Genomic DNA, 15,132 nt, shown 5'->3' with positions numbered 1-15,132 from the left:
GCGGACTTGGCAACTATGTTGATGTTGCATTGACCAATGAAAACACGTCACCAACACACTTAGATTTTAAAATAATTATCAGGCTCTTATAATTTTACTGTTTTTAACATAACATGTTATAGATAAAATACACCACACAAAGTAGTATCCATGTTTAACTACAGAGTAGTATTTTATTTTATTTTTTTATTTCTGATTGGGCGGGTCAGCTGTAAATGTGGGCGGACCCAGGCCCATCCAGCTCCACGCCTGGGGAACTATACAATTTGGTTTCGTTTCCGTTTCTGTTCCTGTCAAAATTAAGTTTTTTGGTTTTGGATGTTTCATTTTTAATGTTATGAAAGCTTCAAGTGCAGTTAATTGTTTGTACGTGTATACAGACGACGGCTGTGTTGAAGCTCTTTTATTTGCCGTCAAATAAAGTACAGTAAGAGCTCTGACGTCACTGGAGTTCAAAGAAAGTGAAACTAACTTAAACAACAATTGCAACTATCAACCAAAACAACAGAATATTTATTGAGCTGTTTTAAGATCCGCGTGATCACATCTTATACTCACAGGTAAGTGATAGAAATATACGAGAGATCGTCCTGAAGAGGTTTTTAATGGAAGTGTTCTGGTTTAGCTAGTTTCAAACTGGAATAAGTTCACGTCAAACACTCCAGTAGTTGTTTACTGCTTTGAAATGGTGCCAGAATTGTATTTAAAGTTTGTCATTTGATTAGTATTACAGCAAAGTTTGGTTTTATTGTCACTGCATGTGACGTTAAGATTTATTAAGATTAAAGAAACAGGAAGTAAATGAGCTGCAGAAAGAATAACACAAGCCTGCTACACTATAGTTTAAATTCATGTTTATAATAAACAATATGAAAATGACTCTTGACCATATAATACATCTAATATGAAGAGATATATTTTTGTGGTAAAATATATTTCTTGTACTTTGTACTTTCTTTGATGTAAACAGAAGGTCATAGTTCAGATTTATGAGTCTTACTGTGTTAATGGTTTCCCTTGCTATTAATGTTTACATGAGATTTGAGCAATTTAATGTAAAAACTTAACTTGAATGTCACTTTCTTTCAGAGAGTAATAAGAGTGAATAGTTGTTAACAAGAATGAAAGGACTGAAAATATCTAATGTAAAATAATAATCATATTAAGAATAAGTTCACTTCAATTCAAGTTTATTTGTATAGCACTTTCCACAATACAAATCATTGCAAAGCACCTTTACAAAAAATAAAAGTTTCTACAATATATTTAGTAGTAGCTATAAGTAACCTATAATAACTTTTATAAGTATCTTATAAAAGATATAAGATCTCATTTAAACCACAGTGATCACGTATACATTCAAATATACAGCAAATGGGTGTTTTTTATCAGTTCATTGAGCATTATTTTATATTCTGAAATACAATGTTTGTTTTTTAAAGGGAAAAGCAATGGCAGAATCTTCACCATCAAATGAACCAAGAAAAACCAGGAGGCAGAGTATAAATGAACCTCCATGTATGTCAATAACCCAGAAAATAATGACTTACTCTTCTTATACAGTAATATTGGAAATACAGTTCAGGAATGTACAGTTCTAGTGCTTTGTATTACTGATAAACGTAAAGTTTGTTTTGCAATGACCAGATGTACTCTTGCATTTTTAAATTTGTTCAAAGTTTGTATCTAGATGGTATTTTACATTCAGCCAGCTTCAGTTTGTGCATTATGGGATTCTTTATAAACTCTTCTTGATTATTTTCCTTCTCTCTCTGTCTCCATTTAAAATATAAATCATCATTATTTCAATAATTTATACAAATGCCTTTCAAACAAAATACTTTAAGATGATTAGAAACTTAAAGTGTGTCCAAATTAATATTCATGTGATTTATCTCTATATATTTTCTCTTTTTTTTCTAGTCATGCAATCCTCCAGTGGTTCACTGTCTAAGGAGCTTCAGTGCTCTGTATGTCTGGAAGTCTTCACTGATCCAGTCTCGACTCCATGTGGACACAACTTCTGCAAGATCTGTCTGAATAAACACTGGGACAACAGCCAGATCTACAGCTGTCCATACTGTAAAGAAACATTCAAGCAAAGACCTGATCTCAAGATTAATACCACACTCCGAGAGATTGCTGATCCTTATAAAAAGAAACCTCCTGAGAAAACAACTGAAGTTTTGTGTGACTTCTGTGAGGAAAGAAAGCTGAAAGCGCTGAAGTCGTGTCTGGTGTGTCAGAGCTCTTACTGTGAAACTCACCTGGAGCCTCATTTGAGAGTGACACGTTTAAAGAAACACAAACTGATGGATCCTGTGAGTAATCTGGAGGACTATATATGTCAGAAACACGAGAGACCTCTGGAGCTGTTCTGTAGAGATGATCAGACCATCGTCTGTCTGTCCTGTACTGATGGAGATCACAAGAACCACAACACTGTGTCTTTAGAAGAGGTAAAGACTATTCATAATAAAAAAGTTCACTTATGAATTCAAATGGTCATTATTTACTCACACTCATGTCATTATATCAATTAAATGTTCTGTTTATAGACCGAGTTGATGATCCAAGACACACAGCAGATGATCCAGGACAGAATCAAGAAGATTGAAGACATCAAACACTCAGCAGAAGTCAGACATGTGAGTGCTTGTTAGTGGTTGCTACGATATAATTAATGTCAGTAATATGAACTGTGCAGCATGCAGACAACAGCACTAATAATCTGTTGCCTGTCCTGGTTGAGCAGAGAAGCACACAGAAGGATAAAACAGCTTGTATCGAGCTCTTCACTGATCTCATCCGGTCCATTGAGAGACATCAGACTGATCTGCTGGAGATGATGGAGGAGAAGGAGAAAGCAGCAGAGAAACAGGAGCTAGAGCTGATTGAAGAGCTGGAGCAGGAGATCACTGAGCTAAAGATGAGAAACATTCAACTGCAGCAGCTTTCACAAACTGAAGATGTCATACAGGTCAGTGAACATCTCTCTGATCAGTGATAATGCAGTATATGACACTGTCTATAACACTCCTCGTGCTGAAGGATTTCTCCTCTCTCCTGCTGTAGATTTACTCCTCTCTGAACAGCCTCAGTAACAACAGGAACTGGTCTGAGATCAGTGTGAAGACTCCTGAGAATCTGGAGACTCTGACCAGAGCTCTGACTCAACTGAAGGACACTATAGATGAGAAACTTGATCAAACAAGTACATCTATACATACAGCACATTGACCTGATAAAAACATGATTTACACATACACAAGAATTGTACACAATTATTGGTAACACTTTAGAGTAATGATCCATTAGTTAATGTTACTACATGAACAAACAATGAACAATACATTTATTACTGTATTTATGAATCTTTGTTAAGGTCAGTTAATGACACAAATACAGTTATTCATTGTTAGTTCATGCTAAATCACAGTGCATTAACTAATGTTAACAAGCACAACTTTAGATTTGAATAATGCATTAGTAAATGTTGAAATGAACATCAACTAAGATTAATAAATGCTGTATTGTTCTTGTTTAGATCATGTTAACTAAAGTAGTTAACTAACATGAACTAATGTACCCTTATTCTAAAGTGTTACCCAATTATTTTAGTTTAGTTTTAATGCTTGTCTTTAATTCCACACATATATATATATACTATCTCAAAGATTTGCTGATGTTTTATTGTGTCTCTACAGAGCTGAAGTGGATGCAGCAGTATGCAGGTACAGTGTGCTAGATTCATTACTGCATCACAATCTGATTAAACCTGGATTCAATATTACAAATATCATCATCACAAAATATCTACATTAAGCTGTGATTCATCTTCTCTGTTTTCTCAGTGGATGTGACTCTGGATCCTGATACAGCTCATCCTAAACTCATTCTGTCTGATGATGGAAAACAAGTGAGAGATGGAGGCATTTGGCAGAAACTCCCAGACAAACCAGAGAGATTTGATTACTGTGTCTGTGTCCTGGGAAAGGAGGGATTCTCCTCAGGGAGATTTTATTTTGAGGTGCAGGTGAAGGGTAAGACTGAATGGGATTTAGGAGTGGTCAGAGAATCCATTAACAGGAAGGGACAGATCACACTGAGACCCAGTGATGGATACTGGACTGTGGCTCTGAGGAATGGAGATGAATATGAAGCCTTTGCTGGTCCTCCTGTCTCTCTGTCTCTGAGAGTGAAGCCGCAGCGGGTCGGTGTGTTTGTGGATTATGAGGAGGGTCTGGTCTCCTTTTATGATGCAGAGTCCAGATCTCATATCTACTCTTTCACTGCTCAGTCTTTCACTGGGAAACTCTATCCATATTTTAGCCCATACCTTAATGATGGAGGTAAAAACTCAGAGCCACTGATCATCACAGCTGTCATGAAGGAACATTAATTTATACATGAAATAAGATCACAGTGATTTTTATAATCAAAATAATGTTTTTTTATTATTATTTCAAATCTGATAATGTATGTGGTGCTACTCAAGTGATGAAAGTTTTTTTCATCACATATTTTACAGTCAAAATGTAATGCTTGTCTTAAATGTTTAATACATTATTTTCCCCCCAACACTTATGACTTTCCTACACCATTTTCACATCTTCTCCTGACAAAGTGAAACTGCCTGTAAAATGCTTTCATCAAAACGCACCAAACTATTAAAGCCTTTAAACTGTTGTATCAAGGTTGTTTCAGTCATCTCTGCTACAAAATGTTCTGTTACTGACACACACACACACACACACACACACACACACACACAGCCAGCCCCATACATGTGTATTCTGACACCTTTCCATCAGAATCATCATTAACTTCTTAAACAACTTGAGCTACAGGAGCTTGTCTGTTGGATCGATCCTCACAGGCCAGAGCCTTCCCTCTTCAAGTGCACCAATGAGCCGCCCATGACCCTGGGAACACCCAACAAGAGCTGTGCAGTTTTGGAGATGTCTCTGACCCAGTCATCTACTCATCACAATTTGGCCCTTGTTAAACTCGCTCAAATCATTTATGATAATTCGGCCGATTATGGACCATAGGGGCTAGAGAGAGTAAAGGGTGCTTGTCTCCAAAAATTTGATTGATGAGGGTCATAAAAGACATCTGTTTTGCACACCTGTTTGGACCAGATACGTTCGAGTCCAAGCTTGTAGCATTACAATTTAAAAAGGTGTTAGAGTTTGTTACCAGTTAGAAAAGAAAACAAGGTCACAGAGTTTATAGCATTTGTACCTTACCTCAAACTAAAACAAAAAAGAAGGGAACGAAAAGCAATTTTGCAAACCAGGAAAGTTAGCGTTTGTCACGCCAGGTGAAAAGTTAAAACAAAAGAAAAAAAGAGGCATGCATTTACGCTGATCTCAAAGAAAATGCATCAGACGCCGTCGTTAAAACACCAGCACAAGATATTTGTCAAAACTATGTTGTACTCTACCACTAACTACAATTTTAAAAATCTAGACTTTGTTACTGACAGAGAATTAAACAAAAGAAAAAAGATATCCCCGCAGAGATTAACTGACGGATCACCTCACGAGTCACGAGAATGCGCGCTCCGGTCCCACTCAAACCACTTCTTCTTCTTCTTTGACGCAAAGCTTTAGGCGCATTTACCGCCACCTACTGGGATGGAGTGTTGACGTTAATGAAAACTAACTCAAAAATAAAATAAATAATAATAAAACTTAGTATTAATTCTTTAAATCCTGTTAATTAACTCTGTATATTTGAGATACTTAATCTGTGAAACAATTCTATAGTCACATCTTTATTTACCAATTTCTAAAATGAGATCTGATTTATTTCTATAATATGTGCTTCTGTAAATTGTAATCTTTTTTTGTCGTATCCTGTCCATTTTATTAAAATAGGTTCAACTGTTTCAGGAAGATCACATTTAACACTAAGTCTAGACACATGTATTCCTCTTATAAATAATGATTGATTAAGTGCAATGTGTCCAATTCTATGGCGAGATCTTCCTTTCTATCCCCCAAAATCTCCTTTCATTTCCAACTGTTCTTTGAATATTATATAAATGCCATCCTTTATTCTCACCACCCCCATTTAATTTGTCACGTATCTTTTTATGTTTATTTATTTATTTATTTTTTTAATTAGCCCTTTTATTTCTAATTTACTCATTGGAGCATTAAACTGTATGTCTGGACATTATGGACATCACACAGCTGCTGATGCTGTGTGTCCTGTCTCAGGATCTTTACATCTGTATATATGTGAGTTACTTTAAAACTAGGTTAGCCTATTCACCTTATTCCGCCCCGCCCACTTTTAATACTTCGCATTTCCGCATTTTGTCATCCGACTTCCGCTAAACCGATAACGGCACATCCGGTTACTAGTTTAGTAGTTGTAAGATTGTTTATAGCTAGCTATAACTGTGGCGAAATGACAAAGAACGTTATGTTATAAATTGGGAGCACGATGAAAACGTCTTATGACGATCAAATGGTCTCAAATTGTCCCATCCATCGACGCTGTTAACGTGGGTAATGTTAGACGATATGAAGAAGTGGCCAGATTTAACCTATATATTTAACTGCCCTGTCAGAAGGAGTTGATGGAGCAGCAAGGAAAAATGATTTTAAAAAAAATGTACCGAGGCTTACCAGTATTTACATAGTGAGACAGTGGGTAAACCTGTATGTACTGTTACACAGCGAAGGTTTTTTCGTCTTTTTAAAATTGAACGTGCAACCAGCCAGTCGAGCCGTCTAAACCTCTCAGCATGGTGCTGGTTAGTTTTGTGTGTGTGTGAGTGTGATGTTAATATACACGAAGTTATAAATGTTTAAAAGTATAATAACGTGTTTGATGACCATCATCAGACTAAGTATTTTGTCTAATAACTTAATTGTACAGTGGAGTAAGGTAAGTGAACGTTTATCAGTTACACATTAGAAAAGGAGGAGGCTGGAACTTGGAAGTGAAAAACGCCTTAAATCCAGGTATGCATAATTATTAGGCAGATTTAATTTACAGATTAAACAAGCCAAAAAAAGATGATATATCACTTATAAAAGATTAAATGCAAAATTAATAGTTAAGATTGGTTTGGTTTGGAATTGGTAAATTTTACCAAAAAATATGATCAGAAAATCAGCTTGCCTCTTAATTCTGCACAGTGTATATGCAAAAGGTGAGGTAAAGGTAAGATTTGGTAGGTGTACATTAAGTCTAATCAATGAATAATGTAGGTAAGTGTCAAGTGTAATAATAATGAATGATTCTGAAATAAGACAACTGTAAAATCTTTTAAATGTATTTTAAGTTTGCCATGTTCTGTACAGGGCTGAGGACCTGTAAGCTGCTCATCTGGGATCCATCACAGCAAGTTACATGTGCCACACAATCAGCAATTCTCTGCCAAGACTGTAGCTAGACTACAAACCTTTTATTTTGAGTGTATGCTTCCTGATCTTCTTGTCAGATGAGTTTCAGGCAGGCGACCTGCTGCTTTCAACAAGATAGTTGCAGCTTTGTAAATAAACAGGAATGAGAATAATTAGGTTAAGGATAGGATATTAGGTAATTGGGATCGGATGTAGAGGGTGTGGGTGAAGACTAACTATATGAAATAAGTTGTTTTAAATCAGTTGTGTTAAACAAGAGACAGACTGTGATTTGTTTTTTAGAACATGGATAATTTAATATAAGTTGTATAAAATCATTTGTGATGTGTTGATCAGTGTTTGTTGTTTCCAGGAAGCAAGAGACACCTCCTACTGACCATCCTATAAAATTTCAACATTTTATTTCCATATGTAATAAACCAAGATGGAATTAACTTGCAAACTTGACATGACTTATTCCTTCAAATCAGAGATTAAAGATAAAATAAAAAAAAGATCAAATTAAGATAAATAAATATTTACAGCAGGTAATGTCAGGTGACACTGTAAAGGTTCATAAAAATATCTATTACAGCAGGTAACTTCTGGTGACTTTGTAAAGGTTCATAAAAAATAACTATCACAGCAGGTAACTTCTGGTGACTTTCAGCAAGATCAGGGGCATGTGGATCTGATCACCCTCACAGCTGTCCACTGCATCACTGGCGGTCATCGATACATCTGTGGAAATAATTCAACATTTTTACATTAGTACTTACAATATATCATGAGAATTAATATATTATGTGACCCGAACCTAGAACAGTGTGTGTGTGTGTGTGTGTGTGTGTGTGTGAGAGAGAGAGATGCATTAGAGACAAAACAGTATACACACACTGTTAACTGTAGTGTTCAAACGTAGAAAGAAGAGAAATGAAGATAGCTGGCCTGCTATCACCTGCAAACTCTGTAGCAGGAATAATGTGAGCTATTGTAATGTACTATAATATCTTGTACTACCGTAAATATTAAATAAATAGGTGGACAATGGTAATCATGGAAAATTCGTGGTCTTTGTTAACTGCCTGTTACTGATCATAAATGTATTCATAGAACGGACTTCATAAATCTAACGTTAGGCGAGCAAACACATAACGTTAACGTTAGCTAGTTAAGGTTAGCTTACCCGAATCTGACAACCTTTTCATCCCCGGCGTGACCTCTTTAAAGGGACATCCTAGTTGAGCCTCAGGGGCGGCAGTGGCTCAGTGGTTCATGTAGGTTGTCTACAAACCGGAAGGTTGGTGGTTCAATCCCCGGCTCCACCTGACCAAGTGTCGAGGTGTCCTTGAGCAAGACACCTAACCCCAGCTGCTCCCGACGAGCTGGATGGATCCTTGAATGGCAGACACCGCCGTCGGTGTGTGAATGTGTGTGTGAATGGGTGAATGTGAGGCAAATTGTAAAGCGCTTTGGATGGCCATGTGGTCTGTTGAAAGCGCTATATAAATGCAGTCCATTTACCATTTACCATCCTAGTCGAGCCATTTCTCGGGTAGGGTGTTCGTCAGTCGCCTTCCCGTCCATGAAATGGTACGAACACACATAAGAGCGCTTGGGTGGGCGCTTCAAATTTAGCGCCGTCATCCATTTCCTCAGGTGCTTCTCTTCTTTAGGTGGTGGGTGTAAATTGTAAAGTGCACCACAACACTCCGACCGCGTCACAATGTGTTCGCTACATCGTTGGTGCAATTGTTTTTTTTTTTTATACAATTGTTATGCAGCCCCTAACTGAGCATATATCATACTTATCTTCGTTCTGCGATCTGTTATCTAGCCAGCCACTAGCTTAGGTACGTTACATCCGGTCCCTCAGCCGGAAGTAAGATGACAAAACGAGCGCAATGGCGGCACCGTTGTTGCCATGGAAAATAAGGTGAATACGATTTAAATTTTTTTGTCCAAACAAAAGGCCTTTAAAAAAAAAGAAAAGTGTTGTTTTATTTTATTTTAACAAGCCTCTCACAGTAGTACCACAGTAGTAGTCTAAATCCTTTAGTAGTAGTCTAAATCCTTTAGTAGTAGTCTAAATTTGCGATGTATTTGGAGACGTTTAAAGGAATGAAAAGTCCTAAAGCAAGATTTTTGTATTCTTCATTAGAGGACTTCGCTTTCTTAATGTGAAAATCTGCTACTCCCATATACTTTTTCTATACCTTTATCTTTATCTTGATTTTATTTTTTCTTCAGTGTTGTTTATTAGATTTTACATTTCTTTTGTTTTATGATGTACAGAGAGTGAACGAAAATGGAGTGTAATCTCAGTCAGTATTTGTAAATGTCCCAGTAATGTATGCCTTTATGTGTTAATGTTCAAAGCATTGAATAAAAAATAAATAAAAAACACCCACTAACAGTTCCCCCCAACACATCCCTAATAACGGAGGCTGCAAAGATAGATTTAAATGTTGGTACGACCATATCAGCGAAGATTGCGCCGCGCATGGCTGCTTCAGTGCTTGGCTCTCCAGTGTTTGTACTGTTTTTGTTCGTCTTTTCTGTTTTTTTGTTTAACAAACACTATCAGTTTCACCAGGGATGAACTGCTGAACATTCGGCAGAACACACCACAAGATCTCGTACCAGATTTAAATTATTCAGACGTTTTACTGAACGTTGTTATCGGAGGAGCGGCGGCGCTGATCAAGCGCTTCAGGACGCGCAGACGTGAGCTCAGCTTTACAGAAACTCGCTGATCAGATTACAGAGACAGAACAACAACACCCGGACTCTGTTTTAATCATTCTGGGGGACTTTAATAAAGCCAATCTCTCCCGTGAACTGCCAAAATACAGACAGCATGTTACATGTCCCACCAGAGACAGTAATATATTGGATCACTGCTACACCACAATAAAGGATGCATATCACTCTGTTCCACGAGCAGCTTTGGGAAATTCTGATCACTGTCTGGTTCATCTTATACCATCCTACAAACAGAAACTTAAATCTGCTAAACCTGTAGTAAGGACTGTGAAGAGATGGACCAGTGAAACGGAGCAGGATTTACAATCTTGTTTTGACCTCACTGATTGGAGTGTTTTTGAAGCTGCTACCACCGATCTGGACGAACTCACAGAGACTGTAACATCCTATATTAGTTTCTGTGAGGATGTTTGCATTCCTACCAGGACTTATTTAACATTCAACAACGATAAGCCATGGTTTACAGTAAAACTCAGACATCTTCGTCAGGCCAAAGAGGATGCCTACAGAAATGGGGACAGGGTCTTGTACAATCAGGCCAGGAACACACTGAACAAAGAGATTAGAGCGGCTAAAAAGACCTACACTAAAAAGTTGGAAGACCAGTTTACTTCCAACGACTCAGCTTCAGTGTGGAGAGGACTGAGAGCCATCACTGACTAAAAGACACCATCCCCTTGCACTGAGGCTAATCAACGGCTTGCTAACGACCTGAATGAGTTTTATTGCAGATTTGAAACCCCCAACACCCATTCTGACCATCTCCCTGCACAACCATTAACACCTCCTGCAATCCCCCGTTCCACACCTACTGCTCTTCAAATCTGTGAAGATGATGTGCGCCAGGTCTTCAAGAAGAACAAAAGAAGAAAAGCACCAGGCCCAGATGGCGTTACACCAGCCTGTCTGAAAACCTGTGCTGACCAGCTGGCCCCCATCTTTTCACAGATCTTCAACAGATCCCTGGAGTTGTGTGAAGTGCCTTCCTGCTTCAAACGCTCCACCATCATCCCCGTCCCAAAGAAACCCAAGATAACAGGACTTAACGACTACAGACCTGTGGCTCTAACGTCTGTCGTCATGAAGTCATTTGAAAAACTGGTTCTGGGTTATCTGAAGGACATCACTGGACCCTTACTGGACCCCCTGCAGTTTGCTTACCGAGCAAACAGGTCCGTGGATGATGCAATCAACATAGGATTGCACTTCATCCTGCAACATCTGGACAAAACAGGGACTTATGTGAGGATCCTGTTTGTGGACTTTAGTTCGGCTTTCAACACCATCATCCCAACAGCCCTTCAGACCAAACTGACCCAGCTCTCTGTTCCTAGCTCTATCTGTCGGTGGATCACCAGCTTTCTGACAGATAGGCAACAGTTAGTGAGACTGGGGAAATTCACATCAAACAGCTGCTCCACCAACACTGGCGCCCCTCAGGGATGTGTTCTCTCCCCTCTGCTCTTCTCCCTTTACACCAACGACTGCACCTCTAAAGACCCTTCTGTCAAGCTCCTGAAGTTTGCAGATGACACTACAGTCATCGGCCTCATCCAGGACGGTGATGAGTCTGCTTACAGACAAGAGGTTGAGCAGCTGGCTGTCTGGTGCAGTCTTAACAACCTGGAGCTGAACACGCTCAAAACAGTGGAGATGATCGTGGACTTTAGGAGAAACCCCCTGCACTTTCCCCACTCACCATCATGAACAGCACTGTGACTGCAGTGGAGTCATTCAGATTCCTGGGAACCACCATCTCTCAGGACCTGAAGTGGGACAATCACATTGACTCCACTGTGAAAAAGGCCCAACAAAGGTTGTATTTCCTTCGCCAGCTGAGGAAGTTTAACTTGCCACAGGAGCTGCTGAAACAGTTCTACTCAGCCGTCATTGAGTCTTTACTGTGTACTTCTATAACTGTCTGGTTTGGCTCAGCAACAAAATCAGACATCAGAAGACTACAGAGAACTGTTCGGACTGCTGAAAGGATTATTGGTGCTCCCCTGCCCACCCTTCAAGACCTGTATACATCCAGAGTGAGGAAAAGGGCTCAGAAAATCACTCTGGATCCCTCACATCCAAGTCACCCCATTTTTGAACTTTTGCCATCTGGCCGGCGTCTCAGAGCCGCAAACACCAGAACAGCAAGGCACAAAAACAGTTTCTTCCCCCAGGCAATCTACCTCATGAACAGTTAAATGTTCCCCACTTATGCTTATGCAAACAAAAGTGCAACATCCTTATATTTATTTGTTACCCCTCCATCCTAGTACATCCCTGCATCTTTTTCAATCCTATCCCATTATCATTTATAGCACAATTGTTTATACACTTATTTATTTGGCTACATTTTTTTTTTCTTTGTCTGTGTGTTGTTGTTTCTGTGTACTGGAAGCTTATGTCACTAAAACAAATTCCTTGTATGCGCAAACATACTTGGCAATAAAGCTCTTTCTGATTCTGATTCTGATTGTAAAACATCTAAAGGTTCTCGGGGTTTGCAACTCAATTGTAAACTAATTAGTTTTGAGTGGTTCTGGCGAGAGGTTAGCTGAAAGATTATTTACTGGTCAAAAGGATGTGAGATCTTTTAACAAGTCAGACCATGGTATATAGGAAAATGTTGTTTAATTTGAGTTAATTTTGTTTATTTTAGTTAAACAAATACTTTTTTATTAACCCCTAGATCTTTCAACCTCAACATAAACGTACTGAGAATGCAAACAAGTACACAAACACAAGCATACAATCACAAACAAACACTCACAGACACACACACACACACACACACGTTTGTTTTTGTGTAAACAAACCCTCACAGGAAACTTTGTGCATTTTTACTTTCTCAAAAAAAACCTCATTCTGTATGATTTATAAGCGTTTTGAAAAATGGGGACATGGGTTATGTCCTCATAAGTCACCCTCTTCTTGTAATACCTGTGTCATACCCATGTCATTATACAGAGTTGTATCCTGATATGTCACAAAAACATGCCCACACACACTCACACACACTCACACACACTCACACACACACACACACACACACACACACACACAAACGTAAACATACAGAAAACATGAACATGCAATATCTCATCATCTCATCATTTCTCTTGAATATGTACACAGTAACTGATGAGTACATGAAGCAGAAGAAACACATAACCTCATAAATGCATTGTGTTTCTAGCATAAACAATTAAAATATTTTCTTTTCAAAACACAATAAACATTCTTATGACTTTTTAAATGCGTACAACCGGTTTGGTTGGGAAAAAAAAAATAAACTAATAAATAAAAACATAGTTATTAAGTTGGCTTGAGAAAGCCAACTTACTGATATTCTATTTAAACTTATTATTAAGTTGGCTTGAGAAAGCCAACTTACTGATATTCTATTTAAACTTATTATGTTGGCTTGGCAACAAGCCAACATACTGTTATGCTATTTAAACTTATTTTTATTTTTATTTTTATTTTTTTTATTATTATTCTTCTGAGAAAAAAATTCTGAACGCTACTCCTCCTAGGGCTTTAAAGCCACAAGCCCCAAACTCGGCAGACACCTGCGGGATAGAGGGGTGGTGTGTGCTATATCTTTTCAGAGTGATCAGACTTAAAGTTTTTTTTTAATTAATTTTTAAATGTAAAAATTGTCTGAGAAAAATTGCGCCCCTACAGTTGCAATGAGATTTAGGGGAGGGGAGCAGTCAGACGAGAGAAGAATCGCTGCTGCTCAGCTCAGGCTGTCTACACGGAGCCGACAACAAGCGAATTTATTCCTATTTAAGACATTTTAAAAACGCTATTGCACGCAATCCACACGTTAGAACACACCAAGAGCTAAATTGAGATGTTTCTGAACTGTTTAAAGTAATAACATGATATATTCGCGGCAGCCAACTGCTCGCGAGCTGGCGATGTATTTCTCTGAACACTTGAAGTCCACATTTACAGCCTTTCACATTAAAACACTGCAGCGAAACGGCACAAAACAATTAGAAGAATATATTTCACACATGAAAATGAGTGTTTATATGTGCTTGTGAGATTTCTCTGTCAGTCTGAACGTCGCAGCGAATGCTCAGCGTTGCATAACATGGTAAAGCAGGGAGCTACACTGAGACCAAAAGGGTCGCAGGCATCACTGATTATTTTTGTACCTACTTATGTGTTATGCTATGATTTAATATGACCATTTATTAAAACAGAAATGTGTATTTTAAGAATACGTTTTATAACGTGCTCCGAGCATTCAACACATCAAGTTGGCTTCAGCCCAGCGCTGCGGGAAACTGATGGCGCGTGTGCACGAGAGAGAGCCGTGCGTCTCGCGGACAGGGACAGCAACACACTGACAAGCTAAACCAACATATGTTAATTATTATTACCCGATCGGATCTCATTAATACATTATGTCTCAGGCCAAAGAACCGAGAGAAAGACGAGAGAAATGAGCACTTCATCAGCAGCCCATATGACAGCGTAATACAGTTTATGAATACTGGAAGGAAAAAAGTCAGGACAGCCTTTTAAATTAAAACAGTGCAGCGAATCAACACAAAACAATTCTAAGAATATATTATAGAGATCAAAATGAGTGCTTGTGTGATTTTTTTTTTTGTCTTAGGTGAAAATAACATCCATCTCTCCAGCTTCAGAGGACAGTGGTCGGTAGATCGGTCAAATCAAGTACACGATTACTTCAAAATTCATAATAGCTTGACTTGAGAGTTATTTAGTAATTAATGTCAGGAGTGCAAAATAATAAATCCGTATTATGCAACATTTTGAATAGAAATTCACCACTCATTCATATTGAGTTACATATTTGATTAGTACAGGTGTTAGGGCTCATTAATAATTTATTTCTGGGCAGAGAGCAGTAAAAAGGACGAGACAAGAATCACGGCTGATCAGCTCAGTCATTGTCTAAATGGAGCTCACAACGAGCGAATTTATTCTTCTTTAAGACCTTTTTAAAACATGTTATTAC

General features: G+C 38.2%; 1 protein-coding gene across 1 annotated transcript; it reads left to right on the top strand.

Annotated features, from left to right (window-relative positions):
- The first annotated feature begins 240 nt into the window (after positions 1 to 240).
- On the top strand, positions 241 to 4,692 carry LOC113119630 (E3 ubiquitin-protein ligase TRIM39-like). The gene is made up of 8 exons (XM_026289231.1): positions 241 to 560; positions 1,443 to 1,518; positions 1,924 to 2,459; positions 2,559 to 2,648; positions 2,756 to 2,980; positions 3,076 to 3,214; positions 3,708 to 3,734; positions 3,855 to 4,692. Exons 2-8 carry the CDS (start codon positions 1,452 to 1,454, stop codon positions 4,400 to 4,402), a joined length of 1,632 nt encoding a protein of 543 aa, XP_026145016.1. The 5' UTR covers positions 241 to 560; positions 1,443 to 1,451; the 3' UTR covers positions 4,403 to 4,692.
- The last annotated feature ends 10,440 nt before the right edge of the window (positions 4,693 to 15,132 follow it).

Source organism: Carassius auratus, chromosome 19 (assembly GCF_003368295.1).
Source record: "Carassius auratus strain Wakin chromosome 19, ASM336829v1, whole genome shotgun sequence".
Taxonomy (NCBI): Eukaryota; Metazoa; Chordata; class Actinopteri; order Cypriniformes; family Cyprinidae; genus Carassius; species Carassius auratus.
Note: the sequence above shows the minus strand (reverse complement) of the source record. Positions and strands in the feature narration are given on the sequence as shown.

Coding starts and splice junctions, on each gene's coding strand:
- LOC113119630 (XM_026289231.1), top strand. CDS start 1,452: ATGGCAGAATCTTCACCATCAAATGAACCAAGAAAAACCAGGAGGCAG. Junction 2,460..2,558: donor ACACTGTGTCTTTAGAAGAG/GTAAAGACTATT, acceptor TTCTGTTTATAG/ACCGAGTTGATGATCCAAGA. Junction 2,981..3,075: donor AAACTGAAGATGTCATACAG/GTCAGTGAACAT, acceptor CTCCTGCTGTAG/ATTTACTCCTCTCTGAACAG.